The following is a 25,385-nucleotide window of genomic DNA, read 5'->3' as shown; positions in this document are numbered from 1 at the left end:
GCCTAAATTCTCTCAACCATTTGTTCAAGACACTAATTTGCATTTGCATCCCTAGTAGTTTTTCCTTAAGCTACTTCTCACTATCGCCAAACTCATTCTGCCATTGTTTTGCTATGAGTTTCTCTCTGCAATTGTTTGTGTTATTTCATATCACCTATATCCTCTGTCGTACTATTCATGATACATTATTCATTACTCATAATTGTGTTTAATAAATAAGACTTTTTATTCAAGTCGTGGTCAGACGGTGTCCTTTTGAGCTGGATATTAACAATCCCTGTATCTAGAGTTTACGCTTCAGATTATCAGACTGGTCTACTGTTGGTTCATTTGTTAGTGTTTCATCAGCATTACAGGAGTTAATCCCTGCAGTCCCTCTTAGCTGAGGAAGGTGGTGCCCTGGTATTTTATCAACAAATGCAACATCAAATTAAATTAATTTCCCGACACCAAAATCATTTTTTATGTTTCTGTAATGGTTAATACACCAATATGTAGAAGCTGTTTAACCGAAATTATATTTCTAATGCTAAAATACAATTATTACTGTTATTCATGAATTTTCAAATTTACTGATTAACAAAAAAAACTGAAAAAATAGTAAAGCACATTATTATTTCTCAATTAATATGTCAAATTATAGTTATTTACTTGTGTTCCTGAACAGAAAAATTAGTTTTAGTGGTTAAATGATATGCTTGATTAATTTCTGACTTCTCAGAGAAGCCCAGTGAGCCGGCTCAAATTTGGGTATAAAAAGGTGAATTCAGTTTGAAATTCCGCATTCCTGTTCAAAATGGTAAAACGTCGAGAGCTCACTGACAATGAAAGAGTCCGTGTTAAAGCACTTCATGATGCTGGATGGTCTCTGAGACAAATAGGGAAAGACATAAAGTGTTCTCACAGTGTGGACAAGTATGCTTTGGAGTCAACTGCCGAGACTGGTACTTACAAAATGCGCCAAGGACAAGGCAGGAAGCGAAAGTTAACTGAAGCAGATGTCAGACACCTCAAGATTTTAAGTACTAGAGATAGAAGGAAGACCACTGCTGATCTTCAGGCAGAGATGAATGCTTCTAGATCAGAGTCGGAGAAAGTTTCCAGAATGACCAAAAGTAGACGCCTGTAGAAGGCTTAAAGGGAAGAATAGCTGCTCAGAAACCATTTTTGAGGCCTGCAAACATCCAGAAACGCCTCAGATTTGACAGGGAGCACAAACACTGGACTGTTGATGACTGGAAGAAGGTACTCTGGACAGACAAGCTCGAGTTTGAACTCTTTGGTCAGCATCGTCGTGTTTATGTTCGCAGAAAAGCTGGAGAATGTTTTGATGCCAGATGCATTGCACCCACAGTGAAACACAGTGGAGATTCCATTATGGTATGGGGTTCCGTTTGTGGAAACGGCGTGGGCAAATGAGTGAAAATCAACGGTATCACGAACAAGACTGTCTACCACAACATCTTAATGCATCATGGAATCCCTTCTGGACTGAATGTGATTGGCCGTGGGTTCATATACTAACAAGACAATGACCCCAAGCATGCTTCAAAGCTGTGCAGAGGCTATTTGATGAAGAAAAAGGAATCTAGAGTACTGGAACTGATGGACTGGCCAAGTCAAAGTCTGGATTTGAATCCTACTGAACAATTTTGGGATTTGGTAGATTAGAACTTAAACACAAACATAAACACCCACCTGTTCTTCTTTGAGGTGCAGTGTCTTTGCTCTGTACTGCCCCTCTTGGTGAAATGTAGCGCACTGATGTCTCTTCCAGGTACTTGTCAACAGGGTCTGGGCGCACTGAAAACAACAATTAATTTCTGATGTTATTTGTAATTGCATTGCTAATCATCATATTCAAACCAGTGAAATACACAGAATGCAGAGACAATGCTGCAAAAATCTATTTTGTGCACCGCCAGGGTCAATATATGAATGATCACCTCAGTCAAGTACACACCAACATGTTTATTATGCTTGCATATACAGTACAGGCCAAAAGTTTGACACACCTTCTCATTCAATGCGTTTTCTTTTTTTTCATGACTATTTACATTTTAGATTCTCACTGAAGGCATCAAAACTATGAATGAACACATGTGGACTTATGTACTTAACAAAAAAAGGGTGAAATAACTGAAAACATGTTTTATATTCTAGTTTCTTCAAAATAGCCAGCCTTTGCTCTGATTACTGCTTTGCACACTCTTGGCATTCTCTCGATGAGCTTCAAGAGGTAGTCACCTGAAATGGTTTTCACTTCACAGGTGTGCCTTATCAGGGTTAATTAGTGGAATTTCTTGCTTTATCAGTGGGGTTGGGACCATCAGTTGTGTTGTGCAGAAGTCAGGTCACAGCCGACAGCCCTACTGGACAACTGTTAAAATTCATATTATGGCAAGAACCAATCAGCTAACCAAAGAAAAACGAGTGGCCATCACTACTTTAAGAAATGAAGGTCAGTCAGTCCGGAAAATTGCAAAAACTTTTAATGTGTCCCCAAGTGGAGTCGCAAAAACCATCAAGCACTACAACGAAACTGGCACACATGAGGACCGACCCAAGAAAGGAAGACCAAGAGTCACGTCTGCTTCTGAGGATAAGCTCGTCCGAGTCACCAGCCTCAGAAATCGCAAGTTAACAGCAGCTCAGATCAGAGACCAGATGAATGCCACACAGAGTTCTAGCAGCAGACTCATCTCTAGAACAACTGTTAAGAGGAGACTGCCTGAATCAGGCCTTCATGGTCAAATAGCTGTTAGGAAACCACTGCTAAGGAGAGGCAACAAGCAGAAGAGACTTGTTTGGGCCAAGAAACACAAGGAAAGTACATTAGACCAGTGGAAATCTGTGCTTTGGTCTGATAAGTCCAAATTTGAGATCTTTGGTTCCAACGGCCGTGCCTTTGTGAGACGCAGAAAAGGTGAAGGGATGGATTCCACATGCCTGGTTCCCACTGTGGAGCATGGAGGAGGAGGTGTGATGGTGTGGGGGTGTTTTGCTGGTGACACTGTTGGGGATTTATTCAAAACTGAAGGCACACTGAACCAGCATGGCTACCACAGCATCCTGCAGCGACATACCATCCCATCCGGTTTGCGTTTAGTTGGACGATCACTTATTTTTCAACAGGACAATGACCCCAAACACACCTCCAGGCTGTGTAAGGGCTATTTGACCAAGAAGGAGAGTGATGGAGTGCTGCGGCAGATGACCTGGCCTCCACAGTCACTGGACCTGAACCCAATCAAGATGATTTGGGGTGAGCTGGACCGCAGAGTGAAGGCCAGGGGCCAACAAGTGCTAAACACCTCTGGGAACTCCTTCAAGACTGTTGGAAAACCATTTCAGGTGACTACCTCTTGAAGCTCATCGAGAGAATGCTAAGAGTGTGCAAAGCAGTAATCAGAGCAAAGGCTGGCTATTTTGAAGAAACTAGAATATAAAACATGTTTCCAGTTATTTCATCTTTTTTTGTTAAGTACATAACTCCACGTGTTCATTCATAGTTTTGATGCCTTCAGTAAGAATCCACAATGTAAATAACCATGAAAATAAAGAAAACGCATTGAATGAGAAGGTGTGTCAAACTTTTGGCCTGTACTGTATTTATATCATTAACATTTTTGCATAGAATGATAATTTATTTTAGGGGCTGCACGGTGGCGCAGCAGGTAGTGCGCGTGCCTCACAGCAAGAAGGTTGCCGGTTCGATCCCCGGGTCAGGCGGGGCCTTTCTGTGTGAAGTTTGCATGTTCTTCCCGTGCATGCGTGGGTTCTCTCCGGGCACTCCGGCTTCCTCCCACAGACCAAAAACATGCTCATTAGGTTAATTGATGACTCTAAATTGTCCATAGGTGTGAGTGTGAGTGTGAATGTTTGTTTGTCCTTTCATGTGGCCCTGCAATCGGCTGGCGACCGGTTCAGGGTGTACCCCGCCTCTCGCCCATTGTAGCTGGGATAGGCTCCAGCCCCCCGCAACCCCGAAAGGGATAGGCGGTATAGATAATGGATGGATGGATAATTTATTTTAAAGTGAACTATGTAACTTTTAAATGCAAAAAAGTACATTATATTTGGTATAGAAGGAAAAAAAAAAGAAAAAAAGTCTGATTTCTAAGCAATGAAAACAATGTCTCATACCAACAGTAAGTTCCTGTTTGGCCATTACACACTATTTTTCATAAATGCTCAACTCTGAACAGTTTTTCTGACCATTATGACTGTTGGTTGCTGTAATCCAATATCCTAATGTTAGGGGGGTGACTGCCACAAGATGAACAAACATAAGAGGATTATTTAGTGGGAGCATAAGTAACACTAAGTTCATGTTAAGTATAACCTCTTCATGTGGAACAGCTGTCATTCTACTTCTCACTGTGAGCAGAGATTCCAACATCCATATGTTTTTTGATAAATTTGAGAATAACACTAAATTACTTAGAATAATTAGCAGGCAAAAGCTTCTATTTCACCTCTCTGTCCGTCCATGTGCAAACTCTGATTCTTGACTGCACTGATTGGTATAGGACATTGTCTTATTTGTTTATTTTCTGATGTGCAGATATGCAGATCTTTAGAAAAAAGATGTTTATGTTGGAATAATATACAAACAGTATGTCTTCAGTTGTATTGGTTTTCCCTCTTATGGACATAATCTGCAAAAACAAATATTCAAATGGTTCACAGTTAAGTGTTATTTTTTTAGGGTGAATATTTGAACATCATTTTTGGCCAATTTTGACAGGCTTATAGTATGTAACAAGGAAGGAGGCTTGTTATTATCCAACTGGCTAAAAGTCCCGTGGCATCATTCATCCTCTCTATCCTCCTCCCACTTATGCTGATGTGAAGAAATTCAGTCCTAGACTAGGTACTGCTGGCAAACAGAGGAGGGGCGAGACAGTCTCAGCTTTACAGTCTACAAGAATTAGATCAATTTAAAGATAGATTGCTAATTAGGCTGAAGAATAACTGTTTCTGGCTTGTTATCAATCTGCATACAAATCTGTCATTTAGATCAGTGATTCTCAACTGGTGAGAAACTGGCGGACCCGTTTTCAGTGGTTTGCTGGCCTTTGCCTGGGCTTAAAAAACAAATATTCTGAAAAAAAGCATGTGCTTTTATTTTGAAGGGGTTTTTTTATGCAGTGGAGTGCCGTCTATTCGTGTCACAGCTTGTCATTAAGGGGTGATGGTGGGTCCCAGAGCCAGACCAGTTGAGAACCACTGATTTAGATAACAAGCGCTGTATGGCTGTGGATGCAGAGGGGACACCAATTTGACTGCGGGCAGAGCGGTGGGAGACATCGCATTTCTGCGAGTTCATGTTCTGCTTGTTCACCAGCTTTTGTAAGGTCTGCCTGTTAGAATTCTGAACTTATGGATAATGAACACTCAAGTTGATATGTTCTGCATGCATACTCCCGCTTTGTCCTCTCTGAGTGGAAGAGCTAAGCCCCGCCCTTGTGAAAACAGGCAGTGACACAGAGCAAAGTGGAGGGGAGACAGACAAAAATCCTCATACACAGAAGTGTGTCTTGAGAAGCATCCTGTCCGCAACCAAGGATACATATTATGAGCTGAAATTCCTTTATCAAAACAATTATTTAATTTAATTAGTTATTGAAATATTATGTATTAACCACCAATGTATCTCGTGCATCCCTACTTTCTACATCCCTCTCTCTCCTCTGATGTCTTTTTGTCAATTTCAGTTAGTTAAATTTCATTTAAACTGTTCAGATAACACCAGTTCACCAAAGCCAGGCAGCCTATGACCCACACCCATACCAGGTCAGGGGGAGAGTTGTGAACGAGGGTTATCTAGTGGCTGCTAATGATAACTTCTCAGAAATGTTTATCTACATGGGCGAAGCCAAAGTTGAGTCATATGAGACAACTGATTCTTTAAGTGCACATGCATGAAGGTGTTTCTGTTATTAAGCCTACCCCCACTGACAACTGCCATGGACAAAATAACAGTTTTAACTCACTATGTAATACAACACAGTTCAACAGAACCACAAAATGCAACCTCCAAAAGGATACAGTTGAAACAACACATCTTTTAAATAGTTTCAATAAGAACTGAATATTCAAACAGCAGAGCTGTTGTATTATTATAGTTTACATTTTTTATTCTATTCTTATTGCTATGGGTGTATTGCTACCTATTGCTACCCTTGTGCTACTGCAACAACTTCCCTGCAGGAGATCAATTAAAGTTTGTTTTATGTTATTAGATTAGATTAGTTTTAGCGAGGTGGACCTAATTAACAGTTTGAACCATTTGTAATTGCGATAAAGAACATACAGTTAGGTTTAAGTCATAAAAACTAATTTTCCAATTCCAGAGAAGCTTCTGAGTCAACTGGAGATGTGTTTTAAGCCTACCTTTAAACTCAGTGCCTGTCCCAAAAAATGTGGACCTCACCCAGCCCTGGTTCATCTGTGGAAGCAATTTCCAAATACTTGAAAGTACCTTATTCCTCTGTACTAACATCAGTACATAATTAAAAAAAACAACATGTCACCACACAGCCATCACACTGCTCAGGGAGGAGACATGTTTTGTCTTCTAAAGATGAATGTACTTCCGTGCAAAAAGTCTTAATCAATCCCAGGACAACAGCAAAGGACCTTGTGAAGATACTAGAGGAAACAGATACAGAATGATCTATATGCACAATAAAATGAATAACCTGTAAGGAACAAGTTACAACTCCAAAACTGCCAACTGCACATGTGCACAAAGGTCATACTTTTTAGAAAAATGTCCTCTGGTCTGATGACACAAAAATTGAACTGTTTGGCCATGATCATGAAGCAGCTCAGAGCAATGACAAGATGGCACCACGGACGGCTGCCGCGGTGTGTTGGTGCACGCTGTTTTGTTTTGTTTTGTGTGTTAATTCTGTTTTTTGCGACGGTACCCGGAGCTCTTTCACCAGAGATGAGCTCATGAACATCAGGGCTACAACACCAGTGGACCTATTTCCTAATTTTCTGCTCCCAGCAGTGGAAATTTTGTACATTCTGGTCGAAGGTGTGCTCACCTTTGCTCACGCAGTGAAACGCCGGAGGAGAGGTAAACGGGCCGGCGCACTCGTACGTCTCCGCCAGCGCAGACTACGCACAGCGTTACCAGGAATATTTCTTTCTAACGTGCGTTCACTGCCCAACGACTTTTCCTCATCTGCGGTTTTGTGCTTCATCGAAACGTGGACCTACGGACTAATCCCGGACTCAGCGCTGCAGCTGGTTGGCTTCCAACTCTTCCGCGCGGACAGAGACTCAGAACTTTCCGGCAAAACTAAAGGTGGAGGAATCTGTTTCTACATCAACAGTGGTTGGTGCAATGACGTGACAGTGATCCAGCAGCACTGTTCTCCTGACCCGGAATCTTTTCTCATAAACTGTAAGCCCTTTTATTCACCCCATGGGTTCGCCTCATTTATTCTGGTCGGCGTTTACATCCCGCCGCAGGCCAACGTGCAGGACGCACAGCGCGCGCTCGCAGACCAGATACTGCGTGTGGAGCGGACCAATCTGGACTCTTTAATTATTGTCCTTGGCGACTTTAACAAAGGTAACCTCACTCACGAACTCCCCAAATACAGACAGTTTATTAAATGCCCGACCAGAGAGGAGAATATTCTGGATCACTGTTACACCACAGTCAGGGATGCTTATCACACCGTCACCCGCGCCGCACTTGGCCACTCAGCCCACGTCATGGTCCACCTGATTCCTACGCTACAGGCAGAAACTAAAGCTCTGCAAACCCGTAGTGAGGACATCAAGGAAGTGGACCAGTGAGGCTGTGGAGGATCTCCAGGCATGTTTGGACTCTACTGACTGGGATGTGTTCAGGACTGCTACCAACAGTCTGGATGAGTACACGGAGGCTGTGACGTCCTACATCAGCTTCTGTGAGGACTGCTGTGTCCCATCACGCACCAGGATGAGTTACAACAATGACAAACCCTGGTTCACAGCCAAACTCAGACAGCTAAGGTTGGCAAAGGAAGAGGCCTTCAGGAGTGGGGACAAAGACAGATTCAGAGAGGCGAAGTACAGGTTGAGCAAGGCGGTGAAAGAGGCTAAACGGCTGTACTCTGAGAAGCTCCAACACCACTTCTCAGCTAATGACTCTGCGTCTGTCTGGAAAGGGCTTAGGCAAATCACCAACTACAAGCCTAAAGCCCCCCAGTCCATCAACGATCGACGCCTAGCCAACGACCTGAATGAGTTCTACTGCCGCTTTGAAAGGCAAAGGGACAGTCCAGCAACCATCCCCCATGACACCTCCCAACAGCTCCAGCTCCAGTCACCTCCACCAATTCCCACCTTAAAGGACTTCCTGTCTGACAGTAAACAGTGCATGAAGCTGGGGAAACACATCTCCGACTCAAAGACCATCAGCACCTGATCCCCTCAGGGCTGCGTTCTTTCTCCTCTGCTCTTCTCCCTGTATACGAACAGCTGCACCTCCAGTCATCAGTCTGTCAAGCTGCTGAAGTTTGCGGACGACACCACTCTCATCGGACTCATCTCTGATGGCAACGAGTCCGCCTACAGGTGGGAGGTTGACCATCTGGTGACCTGGTGCAACCAGAACAACCTCGAGCTCAACGCTCTAAAGACAGTGGAGATGGTTGTAGACTTTAGGAAAAACTCAGCATCACCTGCCCCCATCACCCTCTGTGACTCTACTATACACTGTGGAGTCCTTCCGCTTCCTGGGAACTATCATCTCCCAGGACCTCAAGTGGGAGCCGAACATCAGCTCCCTCATCAAGAAAGCACAGCAGAGGATGTACTTCCTACGGCAACTGAAGAAATTCAGTCTGACAAAGACAATGATGGTGCACTTCTACACAGCCATCATTGAGTCCATCCTCAGCTCCTCCATCACCATCTGGTACGCTGCTGCCCTTGCCAAGGACAAGGGCAGACTGCAGCGTGTCATTCGGTCTGCAGAGAAGGTGATCGGCTGCAATCTCCCGTCTCTCCAGGACCTGTACACCTTCAGAACCCTGAAGCGTGCAGGAAAGATTGTGGCTGATCCCTCCCACCCTGGACATAAACTCTTTGAGACATTCCCCTCTGGCAGGAGGCTGCGGTCCATCAGGACCAAAACCTCACGCCACAAGAACAGTTTTTTCCCGTCTGCTGTCAGCCTTATTAACAAGGCCCGGAACCCCCCGACACTTCACACTTCACCTCTGACTCTACTTGTCAGTGACATTGCCACAACCATATGCGTTACATTAACGCTCTACTTGGACTCCCTTGAAAAAACAGTCTGTGCCTGTGTTAAAAAAAAAAAAAATAGACTTGTGTACATATATTTATATTGTGAGATTTTTTTATTTTACTACTGTTACAGTTCTTCTATTGTCGTATTTTTTACTTATTTTCTTATTTTTATATTATTTACTTACTGTCATATTTTTAACTTTTTAATTACTTGATAGATGTGTCATGCACCAACCTCACCAAAGCAAATTCCTCGTATGTGTAAAATCGTACTTGGCAATAAAGCTTTTTCTGATTCTGATTCTGATCATTGTTATGTTTGGAGAAAAAAGGGGAAGGCTTGCAAGCTGAACAACACCATCCGATCCATAAAGCATGAGGGTGGCAGCATCATGTTGGAGGGCTGCTTTGCTGCAGGAGGACTTGATGCACTTCACAAAATAGACGGCATCATGAGAGGAGAAAATTACATGGATATACTGAAGCAACTAGGGCTGGGCAATATGGCTGAAAACTGTATCACGATATAAGTGTTTTATATTGGTCGATATCGATAATTATTGATATTTTTTATTACCTATTTAAAATAAGGACTAGGAGAAAAATACATTAAAATTAAACATTTTTATTCTAAATTTAACCTTCCTCTGATTATAGTCCCCTCAACTATCAAGGCAGAAACACTGCGTTCCCAGAATGCAGGTCTACTTGTGGTTCCTAAAGTCTCAAAAAGCAGAACAGGAGTCAGAGCATTTAGCCAACAACCTCCTCTCCTGTGGAACCATCTTCCAGTCTTTGTCCAGGAGGCAGACACAGACTCTACATTTAAGAGTAGGCTTAAAGCTTTCCTCTTTGATAAAGCTTATAGTTAGGGCTGGCTCAGGCTTGTCCTGGACCAGCCCCTAGTTATGCTGCTATAGGATTAGAATATTGGGGGACCTCCAAAGATACACCAAGCTCCTCTGTCTTTCTCTCGCTCTCCATCTACACGCTTTCATGTCCTACCACGGCGTGTTACTAACTTGGCTCCTTCCCCGGAGTCTCTGTGCTCTGTCGTCTCGCAGGTTCCACAGTGGCTGAATCTGGATTGTGGATTATAGCTGCATCTCCTGCCTTGGCCCTGCCTGATGTCCACTGCAACTGCTACTACTGTTATTACATCCACTGTCACTGTTACTGTGACTGCATGTCTGTCTCTCTCTCTCTCTCTCTGTCTCTCTCTCTGACTGCATTTCTGTCTGTCTCTCTCTGTCTGTCCCACTCTCTCATGCTCTCCCTTTCTGACTCAACCAGCCGAGGCAGATGGCCACCCACACAGAGCCTGGTTCTGCCTGAGGTTTCTGCCTGTTAAAAGGAAGTTATCCCCGCCACTGTCGCCAAGTGCTTGCTCGTGGGGGAATTGTTGGGTCAGATAAAAGAGCTCGGCCTGTACCAGCTCTGTATGGAAAGTGTCCTGAGACAATTGAATTGAATTGAATTGAATTCAATTTTATTTGTATAGCGCCAAATCACAACAGAAGTTGTCTCAGGACACTTTCCATATAGAGCTGGTACAGACCAAGCTCTTTTGTACAGACCAAGCTTGAATTGAATTGAATTGAATTGAATTGAATTGAATTGAATTGAATTGAATTGAATTGAATTGAATTGAATTGAAAGGAAATGTCAACACAACCATGAAAAACACTCAAATAATAAATGCAAATAAAAGTGTAAATATGTTAACAGAGAAATCTGAGAACTTTTTTTCTGCAGGTTTAGTGCAGGAAGTTCACAAGCTGATTCACCTTCTGGTGAATCAATGTTTTCAGATATGTGCAGTGTTTTGTAAACATAGCAGGAACTGAGGTGGACTTGACATCTGTAACTTACAGTACAGTAAGATTGATTGAACTACAAACTTTAGTCACTCTTCTTACTCTAAGCATACATGAACTATTCAATTATATTTTTATTGCAAGTGTGTTAAAAAAAGAAAAAAGAAAAAAAAAGAGATGTTTATAACCTGACTTCTCCACAGTGCTCAGTGAAGTATGTCTTTAGCTATATGAAATGCCGCTGCCTCCGTTATGTCTTTGTGCCTTTTAGATGATTTGTCATCAGGCACTGAAGCAGATACCTCTGCATGGTGGTCTGCTGCTTGTGCAGTGGTACTGCGGTTGCAGTTGTCGGACATTGCCGAAAATGGCTGCGCTCCAAAGAGTGAGTGCGGCTAAGGTGATTAAACAAGTTTGTGGTGGTACCAGTCTTGGTGAGGACGACAGTCTTGCATAATTTAGTACAGTTCAACTTATAAAATCCAAAAAACTGCCATATAGCGCTCACTTTCCATTTCTCATCTCACTTGTCGCGAAGAATCAAACACAAGACAACGAGATGGCACAACCAAACTTGACGCTGTTACATGATTGGTGTGTTAGCGTGTCACTCCCACTGCTCAGTGATTACTCCCTAGGATGCTCGGTTACCTGAGAACGAGTGCGTTTGTTCATGCAACCAACCTTGCTTCAGAACTTCTGTTTTTTTCCGACGAAGAAAAAAGTTTATCGAATGTTTTATCAAACGCATTTTTTATTGATATTGATTACGTGTCTATAACAAGACATATCGCTATCGTTTTATGGCCCAGCCCTAGAAGCAACATGTCAAGATATCAGCCAGGAAGTTAAAGCTTGGTCACAAATGGGTCTTCCAAATTGACATGACAAACAAACACCCAATGCTGTGGCAAATTTCTTAAGGACAAAAAAACTAAGGTTTCTGGAGTGGCCATTACAAAGCCTTGACCTCAATCCAATATAAATTTTCTGGGACAGAAATGAAAAAGCACAAGCAAGCAAAGAGGTCTACCAACATGACTCAGATCTACCACTTCCATCAGGAGGAATTGGCAAAAGAATTTTACTTATTGTGGGAAGCTTGTGGAAGGTTACCCGCAAACATTTGACCTAAGTTAATCAATCTAAAAGCAATCCTACAAATGCTTAGTATATTTAAGCTTCTGACCAACTGGGAATGTGATGAAAAAATAAAAGCTGATATAAATCATTGTCTCTACTATCAATCTAAAATTTCACATTTTTAATAGTGTTGTGATCCTAACTGACCAAAGACAGGAAATGTTTATGAGGATTAAATGTCAGGAATTGATAAAATTTGAGTTTAAATGTATTTGGCTAGGGTATATGTCGGGGGTGGATACCGGTTTCATCACCGCCACCAGTGTCATGTTTGCCCATAATGTGGATTTTGTAATATCGGCATAAATGTGATACATGTTTTAGCATTTTAAAAATAATGTGCTTTGACTTGGCTGCAATAACATGCAGGTAGAGGGCTACACACCTACTTATAGAACCAGACATTCTGTAGCGAACATGGCTAGCGCTATCTATTGTACACCCACAAGCTGGAACAATGTTGTCAATGTTGCAGTCAAGGGACACTGGGTGAACATTAAGCCACATTTGAAGCCAATCAAATAACCAGAGTAGTACACTGGATGTAGGAAACTGTTTTTTCCACATTTCTTTCTGTGTAGTCTCACATAGCCAGACCTAATGTTACCTCCACACTTCATACTGCAACACAAGCTTAGCTGGCTTTAGCGTTCCAGGAAAGCCCCCTCTACAGTGTGCCACGTCAGTTTATGTGTTGTTGCTGAATGCAAATGTAGTTGTTAGACCTGGCCTATGGTACACAGACGGCTGTGCTTGCATAATAATTTTTGGGTTTTCTGCCAAATACATGTTGTTTAGATGCCTAATTATACCTTTTGTCAATCTCTGAGAATGAAACACATTATATTTACTACTTAACTTACATTTGGGGCAAGTTACTCCTCCCAGAACACAAGCAGGTCTGTACCTCATTTTCATTCCTATTTGGAGTCTTTGAATTTTTAAATAACTTTTGTTCCCTTGTACTGCCAATAGAGTGAAAAGAGGTAGAATCATGTTTTGAGTGGAGTATCCCTTTTATTTTTATAATATCACCTTCCATCAATGTAAAAAACAAACACCCTAGTGTATATAAATTCCAACTTCAACTGTACACATTTGTGATATCAGAGAAGTTATTCTATGTTCTGCTTGGTTATTTATATATTCTGTGAGGCTGTGCCAGAAATTTCCTTTCTTAAGTTCTTTTTACCAATACACTGCTGTCTAAAAATGTTGTTGGTATAAATTGTGCTGATTCTGGATCTTCAGAGTCAGCTCAGGTCTCATTAAAACCTCTTCAATATGACCCAAAATAAATAGAGTATTTCTTCACAACTACAAGGGCTGTATGCGTAATCTTGGTCTCAAAAGAAAGCTAAGACCTGTGAGATTACTACAGAAGTGTCAAGATATGTGTTACTGTGTCAGAGTAAATTCATCTTGAACACAGTAGAATTTTTTTATTTTTATCCCCCCCCCCCCAAAAAAATACATTATTTTGAGTGAAAACCACCTTTAAATCATGGGATGGTAGCCAAATCCATCTACGAATTTGTAACGTAATATCTGATGAGTGACTGTGCAAACGTACATGTCAAATAAATGAACCTGAGCAGTTTTACCGATGTTTTAACACAGACGCTCATCTTAGAATAGTATAGGGCACAAAAATCTAAACTGTACATTAGTAAGGCATTTGAACCAAACTCTGAATTACTAAATATGTAATCAAAGCCTGGTGTGAACATAGTGATGACACTGCTATACTCACCAGCCTGCCGTTTCCTGAGTGTGACATAAGGCAGTAGGTCATGGCGGGTGATAATCCTTAGAAGCTGGAGAACGTGTCGGAAGTTTGTCTCATCACAGCGACCCTGGCGCTCTAGGGCCAGGAGGAAATCCCTTCCACTCCTGATGCCACCACGCTCATACTCGTCAATTACATCAACAAACAGGAATGACAGTACCCTGACATCCCGATGTGTTAGCTGGGCTCCAACTATGTCAAACATGCGGTGCAGTGAGTACAGCCCATGGGAGTTGTCGACTGCTTCCTCAGGCCACGGGTCAAAGGCCCCATCTCTTCTGGACAAACTGGAGTTGGTGCAGGAGGCAGAAACATTCCTGTTAGCCACCTCCCCGCTAGTCGCTGCCACTCCAGAGCAGCCCGGCCTGCCTGTCAGAGGTCTGTGGTCCAGAGGCCCAGCGGTTGTACTGTTCTGACTCGAGTCCAGCTGATTAGCATGAATGTGAGGCCGGGCCTGCTGAGCAGAGGAGTTCTGGGCAAGGTGGGGAGGAATAACAGCACTGGGGAGCTGTGGCTGCTGTGATGTCATCTCAGGGCCCGATGGTGATAAGGGATGCTCGAATCCCTGCAACTGCTGCTGTCTTTGCCTGCTCCAACTGATGTGCTATGTGCGGAGAGTGGGGGATCACATATAATTATTCTGATTGTGTTTTAGATCAAGCTTACCATCAGTGGCCATCATCATTTACCAATAGCCAACTACATGACACAACTTTAAAGACATGCAGGGTTTCCCACAACTTAAATAGTGGATGTGAGCTCCCTCTCCAAATGTTATCAGTCGTAATTACTCTCATTAAATATAACATTCAGAGAAACAGAACGGCCTCAACCTATTACAGCAAGGACTAAGTATTCAATGAAGGAGGCAACTCTGTTTGACTAGGGTCATCACAATATATACTGCGAGACTATTTTGTCACATTTGTCAACTGGCAGCTGTATCTTTTATATTCTGGTATACTTTAATATCTCTGGGGGTATTTGGCCATTGTGGACAATGACCAAATCAATGAGCAGGGCTGTTTCATGGAAATATTACATTTTTGCATGATTTTTGTCAAAATGTGACAAATTACTTCTGAGTAGGTCTGAGTAGTTGAATTGGCCAAAATGTTATTTTTTGCAATTAATAAAATGTTAAATTTTTTTAAAAAGTTGCATCCACCTAACACAAATTTATTATAGTTCTTTATGTCTCCAATCAAATGAAGTGTCAAATACTTATAGTAACTTGCAATGAGGATCTTGCAGTACATCTAAAAAAATTTTCTCCTGTGACTTTAGCTTCATGTAAGTATACAGTTCATGTGTCTCACCTAAACGACATAACTAACAAGCTTCCCTCATATCCTCCTTACAGACAGTAGGGTGGTGGTGAATTCATTAATACACAAATATGTAAATCTGTTTTAGGATGGTTGTTGAGCAAGTACATTTTGTTTTCTCCATTCTTTTTATGTAATTATTTTTTTGTAATTATTACTACACACAAAACTACACACCCTATTCAGTTACTTTCACGGTAATTCATAATAATCAGTTTCAACAATAATAATATAAAAACACATTCTATGCATCCGAAATTTGATAAGATGAAAAAAAATGGAAAGATACTTCCACTTGAAATACATTATTTACATTTATTATAACTTATTTATTTTGACCAATCAATAATGTTGGGCTGTTGCCCATCAGATTAGATCTAACAACTTTCAGCAGCACTTTTTTTATTTAAAAACATATTAACAATTGTCAGTTAACAGAACCTAATTTTAGCAAAAAATAAAATCCTTCTTTTTTTCCAAAATTGTTAGAAATGACTAAAAATATAATTATTGGTTAAGAATGTATTTTTGTTTCTTTTAGAACCATGCACAGAAATCTGGCCCCACCCTCTCTGACAGTGATTCAAGGGAGGAGTCGTTAACTGTCAAGCAAGTGCCACTCACCTGCCACAGAGTGCTACTACATGCCAGTGCTAATGAGAGGATCTCGGTGTCAAATCAATGAAATTATATGAGCTGTAGAAATCTGCCCTCACACTGAACTCTAAACCTCAGTTAAACCAGGTCTGAAGCAGGTATAAGTAAGCCCTCAAGTGGTTTCCTAAAGACACAGAAGGTAGGTTTAGACTTAACTACAGGTGCAGCTTAAACCACAGATTCTGAGAGCACAGCAGTGGCGTTTAGACTCTGAAACCACATGATTGTGTTCCAGACAACACACGTACAAAACCCTTGCTAAATGTAAACTAACGTGAAGCTGTCAAACATGTTATGCATCATCGACATGGTGACTCGTATCTTCGCACGGGTATTGTTTTTTTCTGTTTACAAGTTAAACCTTATCATCATATTGCTGACATCTGTAAATATGAAATTCTGATAATAGGCCCTTTTCATAGTAGAAATTTTGAGATGTCATCAGAAAAGCACACCCGTTAAGTAATTAAATAAATGTCAACTAAATTCAATTTAGTGGCTTCAGGTTCAGGGTCCAGGTATTGTGCATGCTTGCTCACTGTCCCAATGTCATGGCTTAAAAGGACACTTGAACTGAAGAAAGCTATCACCATTGTGCTTTTCAATCAAGTGTAAATATCTACGTGAGAAGGCCTATAAAATCACTGTCTAACTGACTGTTTGGTTGAGGGGCTGTTTAATAATGGATTAATCATCATTTATCACCACAAATGCTACATTTAAGTTTTACATCAAATCAGGGGGCATATATGTTGAGCACGAAAGACATGTCAGATGTGGAATTAGTGACGTAGAGGTCAGTCAGCCAGGATTTGACTAGGAAGTAATTCGTCAGAAGCAGGGTTTGCTCTTTCTTCACTTTATAAACGCTATACCTACGTTGATCTTGAAGTGTACACGGTACAAAAAGGCAAAAAAGGCATCTATGAATCGAGGAAGTCATCATTATGGATCACCATAATCATCGTAAGGACTAACAGCTTCAGATTCCACAATGTTAGCTAAGGCTAATTTGGCAAACGGAAGCGGTGTTTGTGTAAACACAAGAGCTGAATCTATGTAAAAATGCTGCTGCCGCTTAAATAACTCACTGGAGACCATTTCCATTGTAGACCGAACATGCAAACACATTTGCAGCTGTCTAGTAAGGTGGATAACAAGCTAACAACCAGCTAAGTACCAAACGTTAACGGAAGTTAGCTAGCAAGCTAACAATAGTTATCTAGAAATTTAAACAGATGCACATTGTTGATATGTGGTCTTTACAAAAGATGAGGAAGTAGCCTCTGGTGTTACACTATTTGCAAATAAATAGCTAAGCCTTTAATACGATACCGTAAATCTGCACACAATAATAACGTTAACGCTATTATTATGCGTTTTGGTGTAACGTTAGTGTGACTGCTCCTCGCTAGCTTTCGTCCACGTTTGCTGTCAGCGTTAACGTTACCCAAACTAACTTACATAAAGCCAAGTGATGCAGAAAATCAAAACAAGCAACGTCATTATCGAACAATAACTCTGCATTACCTCCTGTCTCTTTGGGGTATTCCTGAAGAGTCCGACACTATCACACTTCGGTATGCAGCTAACGCGAACTTAGCTTCCAAGTGTCTGCTTGCACAGAAAAGCTTCTATCAGGACAAAAAAAAAACACGGTTCCGTTAAATTGTTTTGGTCGACGACAAGACGGATGTCCAACAGATATGTTTCCAGTCTCTTGGTGTGCGGCACGGTTTCTTTCATTCCAGGAATAACAGTTCGTTTAAAGGTTTGGGTCTTTAAACAGACATCATGGAAAAACAAGCAGCCAGTTATCGTTCTTCAGCTAAAATGAAAGAACTTCCAGTTCACAGAACAGTTCACTTCCGGTGTTGTGTCGCTCGTGAGAGCACGCACAGCGGAAGCCAAAACAACCAGACTAATGATTTATAAGGGAAACTACTTTTCAAGAACGATATAGTCTCTGTTTATTGTTGCGTTCATCTGTAACGATAAAAATCAGAAGTCTATAATTTCTCTTTAATATTGAGAGTAGAAATAGCTGACAAATTTAGAAGACTTCCCTTGATGAATGTGCATTCTCGATCACTTTTTAAGAATTGTATTTCAGACAGCTGCTACATCCTTTGGAGGGTTACGGGGGCTGGAGCTGATCCCTGTTGACATTTAGCAAGAGATGCCAGTTTATTGCAGGGCTCATACATGGAGACAACCATTCACCCTCATACTTATACCTACTGGCAGTTTGGACTTGCCATTTAATTTAATCTGCATGTCTTTTCATGCAGGCAGGGGGTACAGCAGGCAGGGGCAGAGTTTATTGTAAAATGTTCAAATATGAATTTTTATGCTGCCAAATGAATGCTGCTTGCAAAATTCATTCGCAGGAGTACATGCTGATAACACCATTTGATTCCTATCACAGTTTGGTATGAAGTGTCATAGAATCTAACTCGAGTAAAATCCTTAAAAAAAAAAAAAAACACTGGTAGCTAGTGGCACTAAGATCAGTAAAGTTATTTTTACAGGAGCAGTAAGTTGTCCCATGTGCTTTTCTCCAACTTTCAAGACAGATTTGTCCATAATGAAAACTACAGGGAGCACAAAAGCCTCCGTTTGCATGGCTTGTGTCAGCAGAGGTGCGCACACAGCCCCAACATCAGAAACCAGACTTAATACATTCTGTCTGTTAGTTTTCTTATATCCTAAACTGCTGAAATGTCCATTAAATATCTATTAATGTGACTCCCCCCTGCCTCCAATATCTGACTGAAGATTTAGCCCTTGGATGGCAGAGTCATCTAAAAAAAAGATTTTCTGAACTGAACTGGAACACAAACATTTTGGTTTTGGTGACTATTTCTGTAAATCTGTTGAAGTACTTTACCATAACTTCCAACACTGAGATCTAAAAATGATGGAAATTTTACAGTGCTCTGCCCTGAACGTTCCCAAATGACTCCTATTATGTGGTCAGAATCAGATACCTGGTTGAAAGTGAAATGCTCGGAATATAAATGAAAACATGAAAGGACAAATAAATTCAGCACTTACTTTATTTGAGACAGCATTTTCTGAAGATAATGCCAGTGGATAAGGGAGCCTTGGTCTCACAGAGAGCTATGTCTGCACTCATAGACTGTGGAGTTATGATTTGTACCTAACATTCTATTTTGTATATGCTTGGTACCAAGGTTAACATCATGTCAGCCCAGTGTGGAAAAAAAGGGGCAGAGTAATATTCCACTCCTTCCATACGTACCATAATTGTCCCCCATGCAGCCCACTAATCTGTGATGGTGGGATTAGGGGTACGTCATTTGACATGTGCATGAAAGTGCCATATCTGAGTAAATGTCATCTGCTGTCTACCACATTTAAAATTCTGGGAAAACTCAGAAATATTGCACCGATAGAATAGAATAGAATGATAAATAGTGTGCCTGTTCTTCACTCAAATCTCACATGCACAGACATTTCATGTGAAAAGAGATAAGACAAGCATTATTGGCAAATATCAGAGCGATCTGACTCAAAGCAAGCCATGTTTTATTCTGTACCTCAGAATATTAGTTGATAGCTAAGAGCCGTTGACCCTCTTAGATCATGCTGAATTAGAGAATACTACCACAGATGGAATCACGAGTGAACTAGAGTGAACAGTCTGTTCAAATAAGGTCTTGATGATGTTTTTCTTAAAGAATGTCTGGTGGTATCCCAGCTATACAGAGGGCCAAAAAGAAAATCTTGGATGTTTAAAGTGGCATGATTCACAAAGAGGTCATATCATTTCTTCCTTGTTGTTCATGTATCTAATACCACTAAAACGTTGCAAGGCATAAGTTCAGATAATATTATAAACGGGAACATATAAGCAAGTCAGCAGGTTAATTTGAAACGTCTTGAGCAGGTTCTTTGGGGCAGACAATGTCATGGAAGATTGTAGTTGCCTCCACACACTCTAGATTCTTGGGTCTTGTAGGAATCTGTAGGTGGAATAACAGAATAACAGTCTCTTAGTGGTCATCAATGGTCAGCAAGGCCTTAAAAATATATTCCAGGTCACCACAAATATTATGATTATAGTAATATTTTTTGTAGGAAAAACAATCTATTAGTGTCAGACAGGTGTCATAGCCTTTTAATTAGCAATTAGCTATTTCTCCCTAACATAAATCGCAACGAATTGATATGTTGACATTTTTTATGGTTTAAAGGTGGATGCCAGCATTGTGGATAAATGTAGATAAACTGTGGACAAGAGCTGTTTAAATTGATTTCATTAACTTTTTTCTACTGGACGTGAACAAAACAATCTGACACTTTTGTGATGTGGCCAAAATGCAGGTTGCTCAATCAAACAGTTAAGTTACTACATCACCATATCTTGCCAGTTTTATTTGGGCACAATCAATTACCCTGAAACAAAAAAGTAATCAGAAGCATTGCAAGATGTTTTCTTTTCCAGTAGCAAAATACCTGGTTGCACACAGCTTTTCCATAGCGTATAAAAGTGGCAAAGTGCTCGCAGTTGAGATTGAAAAGGTGATATGAGAACTCCTGATCAAGAAGAGCATCACACCGTAGCCTCATATCCTCAGGTGTTGATGGTGTGAAGGCATGACGATTGTTACTGATCAAGGCATGGGCTCCGTTTGGGACGTTCACCTCACCAATACGCACTCTGCGGATCCTGGTTTCCCCAAGAAGAAGGTCCCCACACACAGGGAAGATTGTTTGCAGGGAAGTACGTATGGTGTTCATCAGTTGGCCCTCCTCTAAATAATGGGACAGTTTATTTTCAGGATGTGTAACACTTTGACAAACAATCTCAGTTTTCAGTCTCCATGCAGAAATATGTATCCTTTCGCTTTTTACCACTGTCAAATAGCACCATAATACACCAAACCAACCAGCCATGCTCTCACAATTCTTGAGTTCATTTGTTGCTGCAACTGAATTACTTACAATTTGTCACTACCGTTATCTCCAGTGGAAGCAATACAACTTTTTGTTTTTCAATGAGAGGGGACAGTAATCAAAATTAAATGAAATTATGATAAATAATAAGAATAAAAAAATGTATAGCTATATTTTTGTGTGTTCTGTATTTTATATAGGAGTTATGATTGAGGACTAAACTATATGAATTATGAGTTGTGAAAGTGATGATGCACAGCTGGATGGACAACAATGTTCCTCAAAGTGGATCTTGGTGCATTTGATGGGGTGATTTCTTTCAAGCCTAAATGGATTCATTTTGGTGTTAAGAATCCTTTATTCGTCACATTACACACAAAATGCATAGTTGAGTTCAATAGTTCAATTGCCATGCAATTGAAATTGAGTGAAATTCTTTCCCGCTTTTTGACCCATCCATGGTCAGTCCTTCCTCCACGGCAGACCAGGAGCGGTGGGCTGCCAGTCGACCAGTGCCCGGGGACCCAACTCTCATTTGTAACCGTTGCGTGTTTTTAGTGGGGGTATTTTTTATGGAGGATACCCCAGATGAACACGGGGGAGAACATGCAACAGAACGTGCACAGAAAGGCCCCTTATTTTTCCTCGAGCAGCAGGCACCAAAGGCATGGTGGAGGACATGTCCCCTGCGCCCACAGCGGGATTCGAACTGGGGACCGGGGACCTCAAGCTGTGAGGCGACAGTGTTACCACTGAGCCACCATGCCACCAATATATTATATATTATTATTATAATATAATATATATTATAATCTGTAACAGAAAGAAACCAAACACATCTAACCCAAGTTCATTGTAAAGAAAAAGCACAACAAATCACATGACACAGAGTGTGAATGATATTGTGTAAGAACTGCAGCAAGTTGTGGCAGGAGGCCTGCACCCAAACTTCGTTAGTCTAGTCCCATAGCAGGATTTAAGTTGTGAACCTACCATATTATGTGTGACGATGTTTCCGTTTCTAGAAAACAGTGCATTTGTTGGGGTCTAATTTCAGTGGCAGATTAAGACACATATGGGCCTCAACTGAGTATTTGAGTCAGCAAGACAATGTATGTGGCACTGAGTCAAAATAAACTACAGCGTGTGTGTTCATGTTATGAAGGAACATGTCACCCAGTGCAACAGTGTGGCTCATTGTTTTTAATAGTTTTTGTGGAGCTCTCAACACAGAGGTGAAAGAGATTTCAGGCTTTGATACAGTAGATGCATTCAGTGTTGGTTTGATTGGGGTCCTCTCATGGCATTTGACAAGAACGATATAGAACATTACAAGCCTGATCCTTTAATAAATAATTTACTAATGTTTTACAAATCAGTTATAAAACATTAATAGGAAGAACTTTTGTGTTTCTGTGTTGTGACAATGCTTTTGGCTGGTGCTTATCCTTCTCCAGCATCAACAACAACAAAAAAACAAAACAAAACAAAGCAAAACATAATCTATGTATTGTAATGGATGTTGTCCTCACCTGCAACTGCAAAATGGATTACATATCCATCTTCATCATAAACTCCCCAGTGTGAATATCCAATGGGGTAGGAAAATTCTATTAAGTCTCCAAATCTCGCAGTAGACACAATTTCTTCAACCTGCATAAAACACATGATAGTAAATAGTAAAGAAATAATCCGTTTCTGGCAGGTCTCCTCTCTGCTCCACTCCCACCCAATCTAGTCTGAAAGCAGGTTTAACTACATTGCATCCAATTCAAGGCACAGCTGCTGTCACAAGTTCTTTAGGAATAGCAAATACTGGTCATGGTCATCATAACTAAAAGTGATTACCCTTGTTCTTTGTCTGTCAGGCATGCACTTTTGATGACATCTAGCTCTTGTTCCTATGGAGTTTGAATGCTCTTATAAGTTGCTCTGGACAAAACTATCTCTAAGCAAATAATGTTAAAGTAATGTTAAAATGCAGAATGTGTTTAACAGTGTTCTTTAAATTTTCCTTTGGAAGATAGTTAATCTCACAGTTCCATTGGCTGAAGTCACATTGCTGTATCATTACTTTCTGTTTACCTAGAGAAAAGCAAACTCTGATTTATCAAGAATACAGGCGCAGCAGCTCTCATGCTACAAAATGCTAAGGGGCAGATCATACTAAAAACATTTTTTCATTTCAGTTGTCACTCTTAATAATACTGTGCCATTAAGAAATAGTAAACAGCTATTTCTTACCTGTTGCAGATAATCCATAGCTGAATCCTTGTATGTTAGTGTTGGCACTGTGGTAGCTGTTGTGAGGTAGTTTGATTTTACAGGGTGTGTTGTGTGAGAAACTGGTTTGGACTGTTTGTGGCTTGGAAGTTACTGCTGATTGGCTAATACATTACCTCAACAGTCTTATAAAAGGCAACAGGAATAACACATCAATGAACTTTAAGACAGTTTATGAAGAACTGTCCACATATCTAAGTTTTCATGCATGGATTAGTATTTAAGAGTGTGATCTTCTTTATCTCAACTTAGTAAAAGTTTTTTTTTTTTTTTTTCACCCTCCTTCTTAGTTGCATAGGTGGGCATATCCTGACATAGCGTCGGCCCTGCAGAGATTTTAGAATCTGGAGACTCGAGTGTTAGGACCTGGTAGTGTGTCTCTCCCTTGTGTTTCTTTTTCCCTTTTCCCAGGGTGTTTTTGTCTGTCTATCTTCCCCTGCCTGTGCAGCTGGGTGTGTCCTGCACTTGGCTGGCTCCACCTTCCTGGGCACACCGGTGGCTGATCAGGCTAATCAGGTGCAGGTTAAAAGGAGAGAGTTCTTCCTTACCTGTTGCCAGATTGTTACAGTCTCCTTCCTCCCACGATCCTTCCAGGCCAGTTTGAATATCTTTCTCGTAAGTACTTTCATCTCTTGCTGTCATGAGCATGCTAATGATTTGTTTTCCACCTTAAATGGTGTGGGGTTTTTTGTTCCCGTTGCCTGTCTGCCACTTCCACGTGTGCCTTGCCTCAGACCCGTCGTTACAGAGTTCCCTTAGTTCTTTACACTCTGTTAGAGTGCGCTTTTCGTTTATTGTTGTTCCACTCCTTTTGAGTGCGCTTTTTGTTTATAACAAATTTGTGTAATTTTTACCTGCCCTCTCTCTGGTCTGCATCTTTGGGTCCTGGTCTAAAACCGTGGTGAAAACCGTAACAGTGAGTTTTAATCTTTCTCTTTCAAGAATAAATGTTTCTTCCAATGCCATGTGTAGACCATGTGTCATAACCTATGATTGTTTGGACACAGAAGCAAAACACAGAGACGGGCCTCTGCCTGTAAGTTTAAACAAGTTTATTGTAAAGGTAATTCTGACTGGGATGGCTGTGGTGAGGTTGGAGAGATGAATGAGAGACAGGTAAGCATGAGTGTCAGCATGGAGAGACTGGCAGGCATGGCTCAGCTGGAAGAAGCTTTTCAAATATTTACAGTATTCAGGAAGTGGGTGGTAGGATCAGGAAATGAGCAGCCGATTTGCCAGAAAAAGAAACCTTGGCAGATCAGATGGACAAGTTACAGTTTCCCCAAACATCATGTATTACAGTACCTTGAAAGAGAAGCACACGTGTGGTGTGCAAAACACATAACCAGATTACATCACTTCGGGGTCCCATGACAGAAGTTGTTAGTTGTTGGCCCCCTTGCTGACTCCCCATTTCTCCCACTCCCACATTGTTTATGTACCCAGCTGCCTTCAAGTGCCCATCATGTACAGTGCACACTTTTTTATGCTCATCCTTATTCTTCTTTATTGTATACATTTTATGTGTATGTTTAACCTGCTGCTGCAACAAAAGAATTTCCCAATTTCAGAATATGAGCATATTCTGGATTTTCAAAAGGGTTATTGGTGATATTCCAGTTATAAAAGGGTTACTTGACTGCATGTAAACGTAGTCAGTAGTAAGTGACTACGTTTACATGCAGTTCCGGTTTTTAAAAACCTGAATATGACCCCTGGGTTACTCCTTTTCTAACCCGAATATTTGGTCATGTTTACGCCCATCGGAATATCCCCATCGAACAGAACATTAATTTGTGTTCTGCACATGTTCTATTCGCAAGGAATCTTGGTCTTTTGAGTGCAGGTAGCATGGATATGGATGGCACAGCTCCAGCTCCATTTCCTATTTCTTCACGTTCTCACCTTCCATTAATGAAGAAAGTGAGACAGAATAGTGTCAAGTACTGGTGAAGGGTCAGTACCAGCACCAAAGTGCAAACGAAGGCGACTGCTACTGGCCCCGCGCTGTTCATTATCCGCCGTGCTGCTGCTGTTGTTGTTTTTGTATACAGGAAGAAGAAGCTGAAATGATGCGCATTGTGTCATGACGTTGTCCGTGCATCGCTATTTTGATACCCCTGTTTGCTCACGCATGTAAACAGGTTATTCTGAATGTTTCAGAAACCGGAATATTGA

General features: G+C 41.1%; 2 protein-coding genes across 2 annotated transcripts in view; both read right to left on the bottom strand.

Moving 5' to 3' along the window:
* dedd (death effector domain containing) overlaps positions 1-17,842 on the bottom strand; it is a 42,193-nt gene extending 24,351 nt beyond the window's left edge. The window contains exons 1-3 of the mRNA XM_070968030.1: positions 17,532-17,842; positions 13,981-14,620; positions 1,699-1,803 (exon numbers count right to left, since the gene is read on the bottom strand). Coding sequence (XP_070824131.1) covers positions 1,699-1,803; positions 13,981-14,545 — 670 coding nt within the window. The 5' untranslated portion in view covers positions 14,546-14,620; positions 17,532-17,842. The remainder of the gene's footprint in view (positions 1-1,698; positions 1,804-13,980; positions 14,621-17,531) is intronic.
* Positions 17,843-19,833: 1,991 nt separating this feature from the next.
* On the bottom strand, positions 19,834-23,236 carry LOC139335637 (phospholipase A and acyltransferase 1). The gene is made up of 4 exons (XM_070969342.1): positions 23,169-23,236; positions 22,457-22,577; positions 20,484-20,782; positions 19,834-19,990 (listed from the first exon to the last, which is right to left on the bottom strand). Exons 1-4 carry the CDS (start codon positions 23,184-23,186, stop codon positions 19,892-19,894), a joined length of 537 nt encoding a protein of 178 aa, XP_070825443.1. The 5' UTR covers positions 23,187-23,236; the 3' UTR covers positions 19,834-19,891.
* Positions 23,237-25,385: the final 2,149 nt, after the last annotated feature.

This window comes from Chaetodon trifascialis, chromosome 8 (assembly GCF_039877785.1).
Source record: "Chaetodon trifascialis isolate fChaTrf1 chromosome 8, fChaTrf1.hap1, whole genome shotgun sequence".
NCBI classification, from domain to species: Eukaryota; Metazoa; Chordata; class Actinopteri; order Chaetodontiformes; family Chaetodontidae; genus Chaetodon; species Chaetodon trifascialis.
Note: the sequence above shows the minus strand (reverse complement) of the source record. Positions and strands in the feature narration are given on the sequence as shown.

Coding starts and splice junctions, on each gene's coding strand:
- LOC139335637 (XM_070969342.1), bottom strand. Junction 20,783..22,456: donor AATCCATTTTGCAGTTGCAG/GTGAGGACAACA, acceptor CCCATTATTTAG/AGGAGGGCCAACTGATGAAC. Junction 19,991..20,483: donor GAAAAGCTGTGTGCAACCAG/GTATTTTGCTAC, acceptor TTCCACCTACAG/ATTCCTACAAGACCCAAGAA.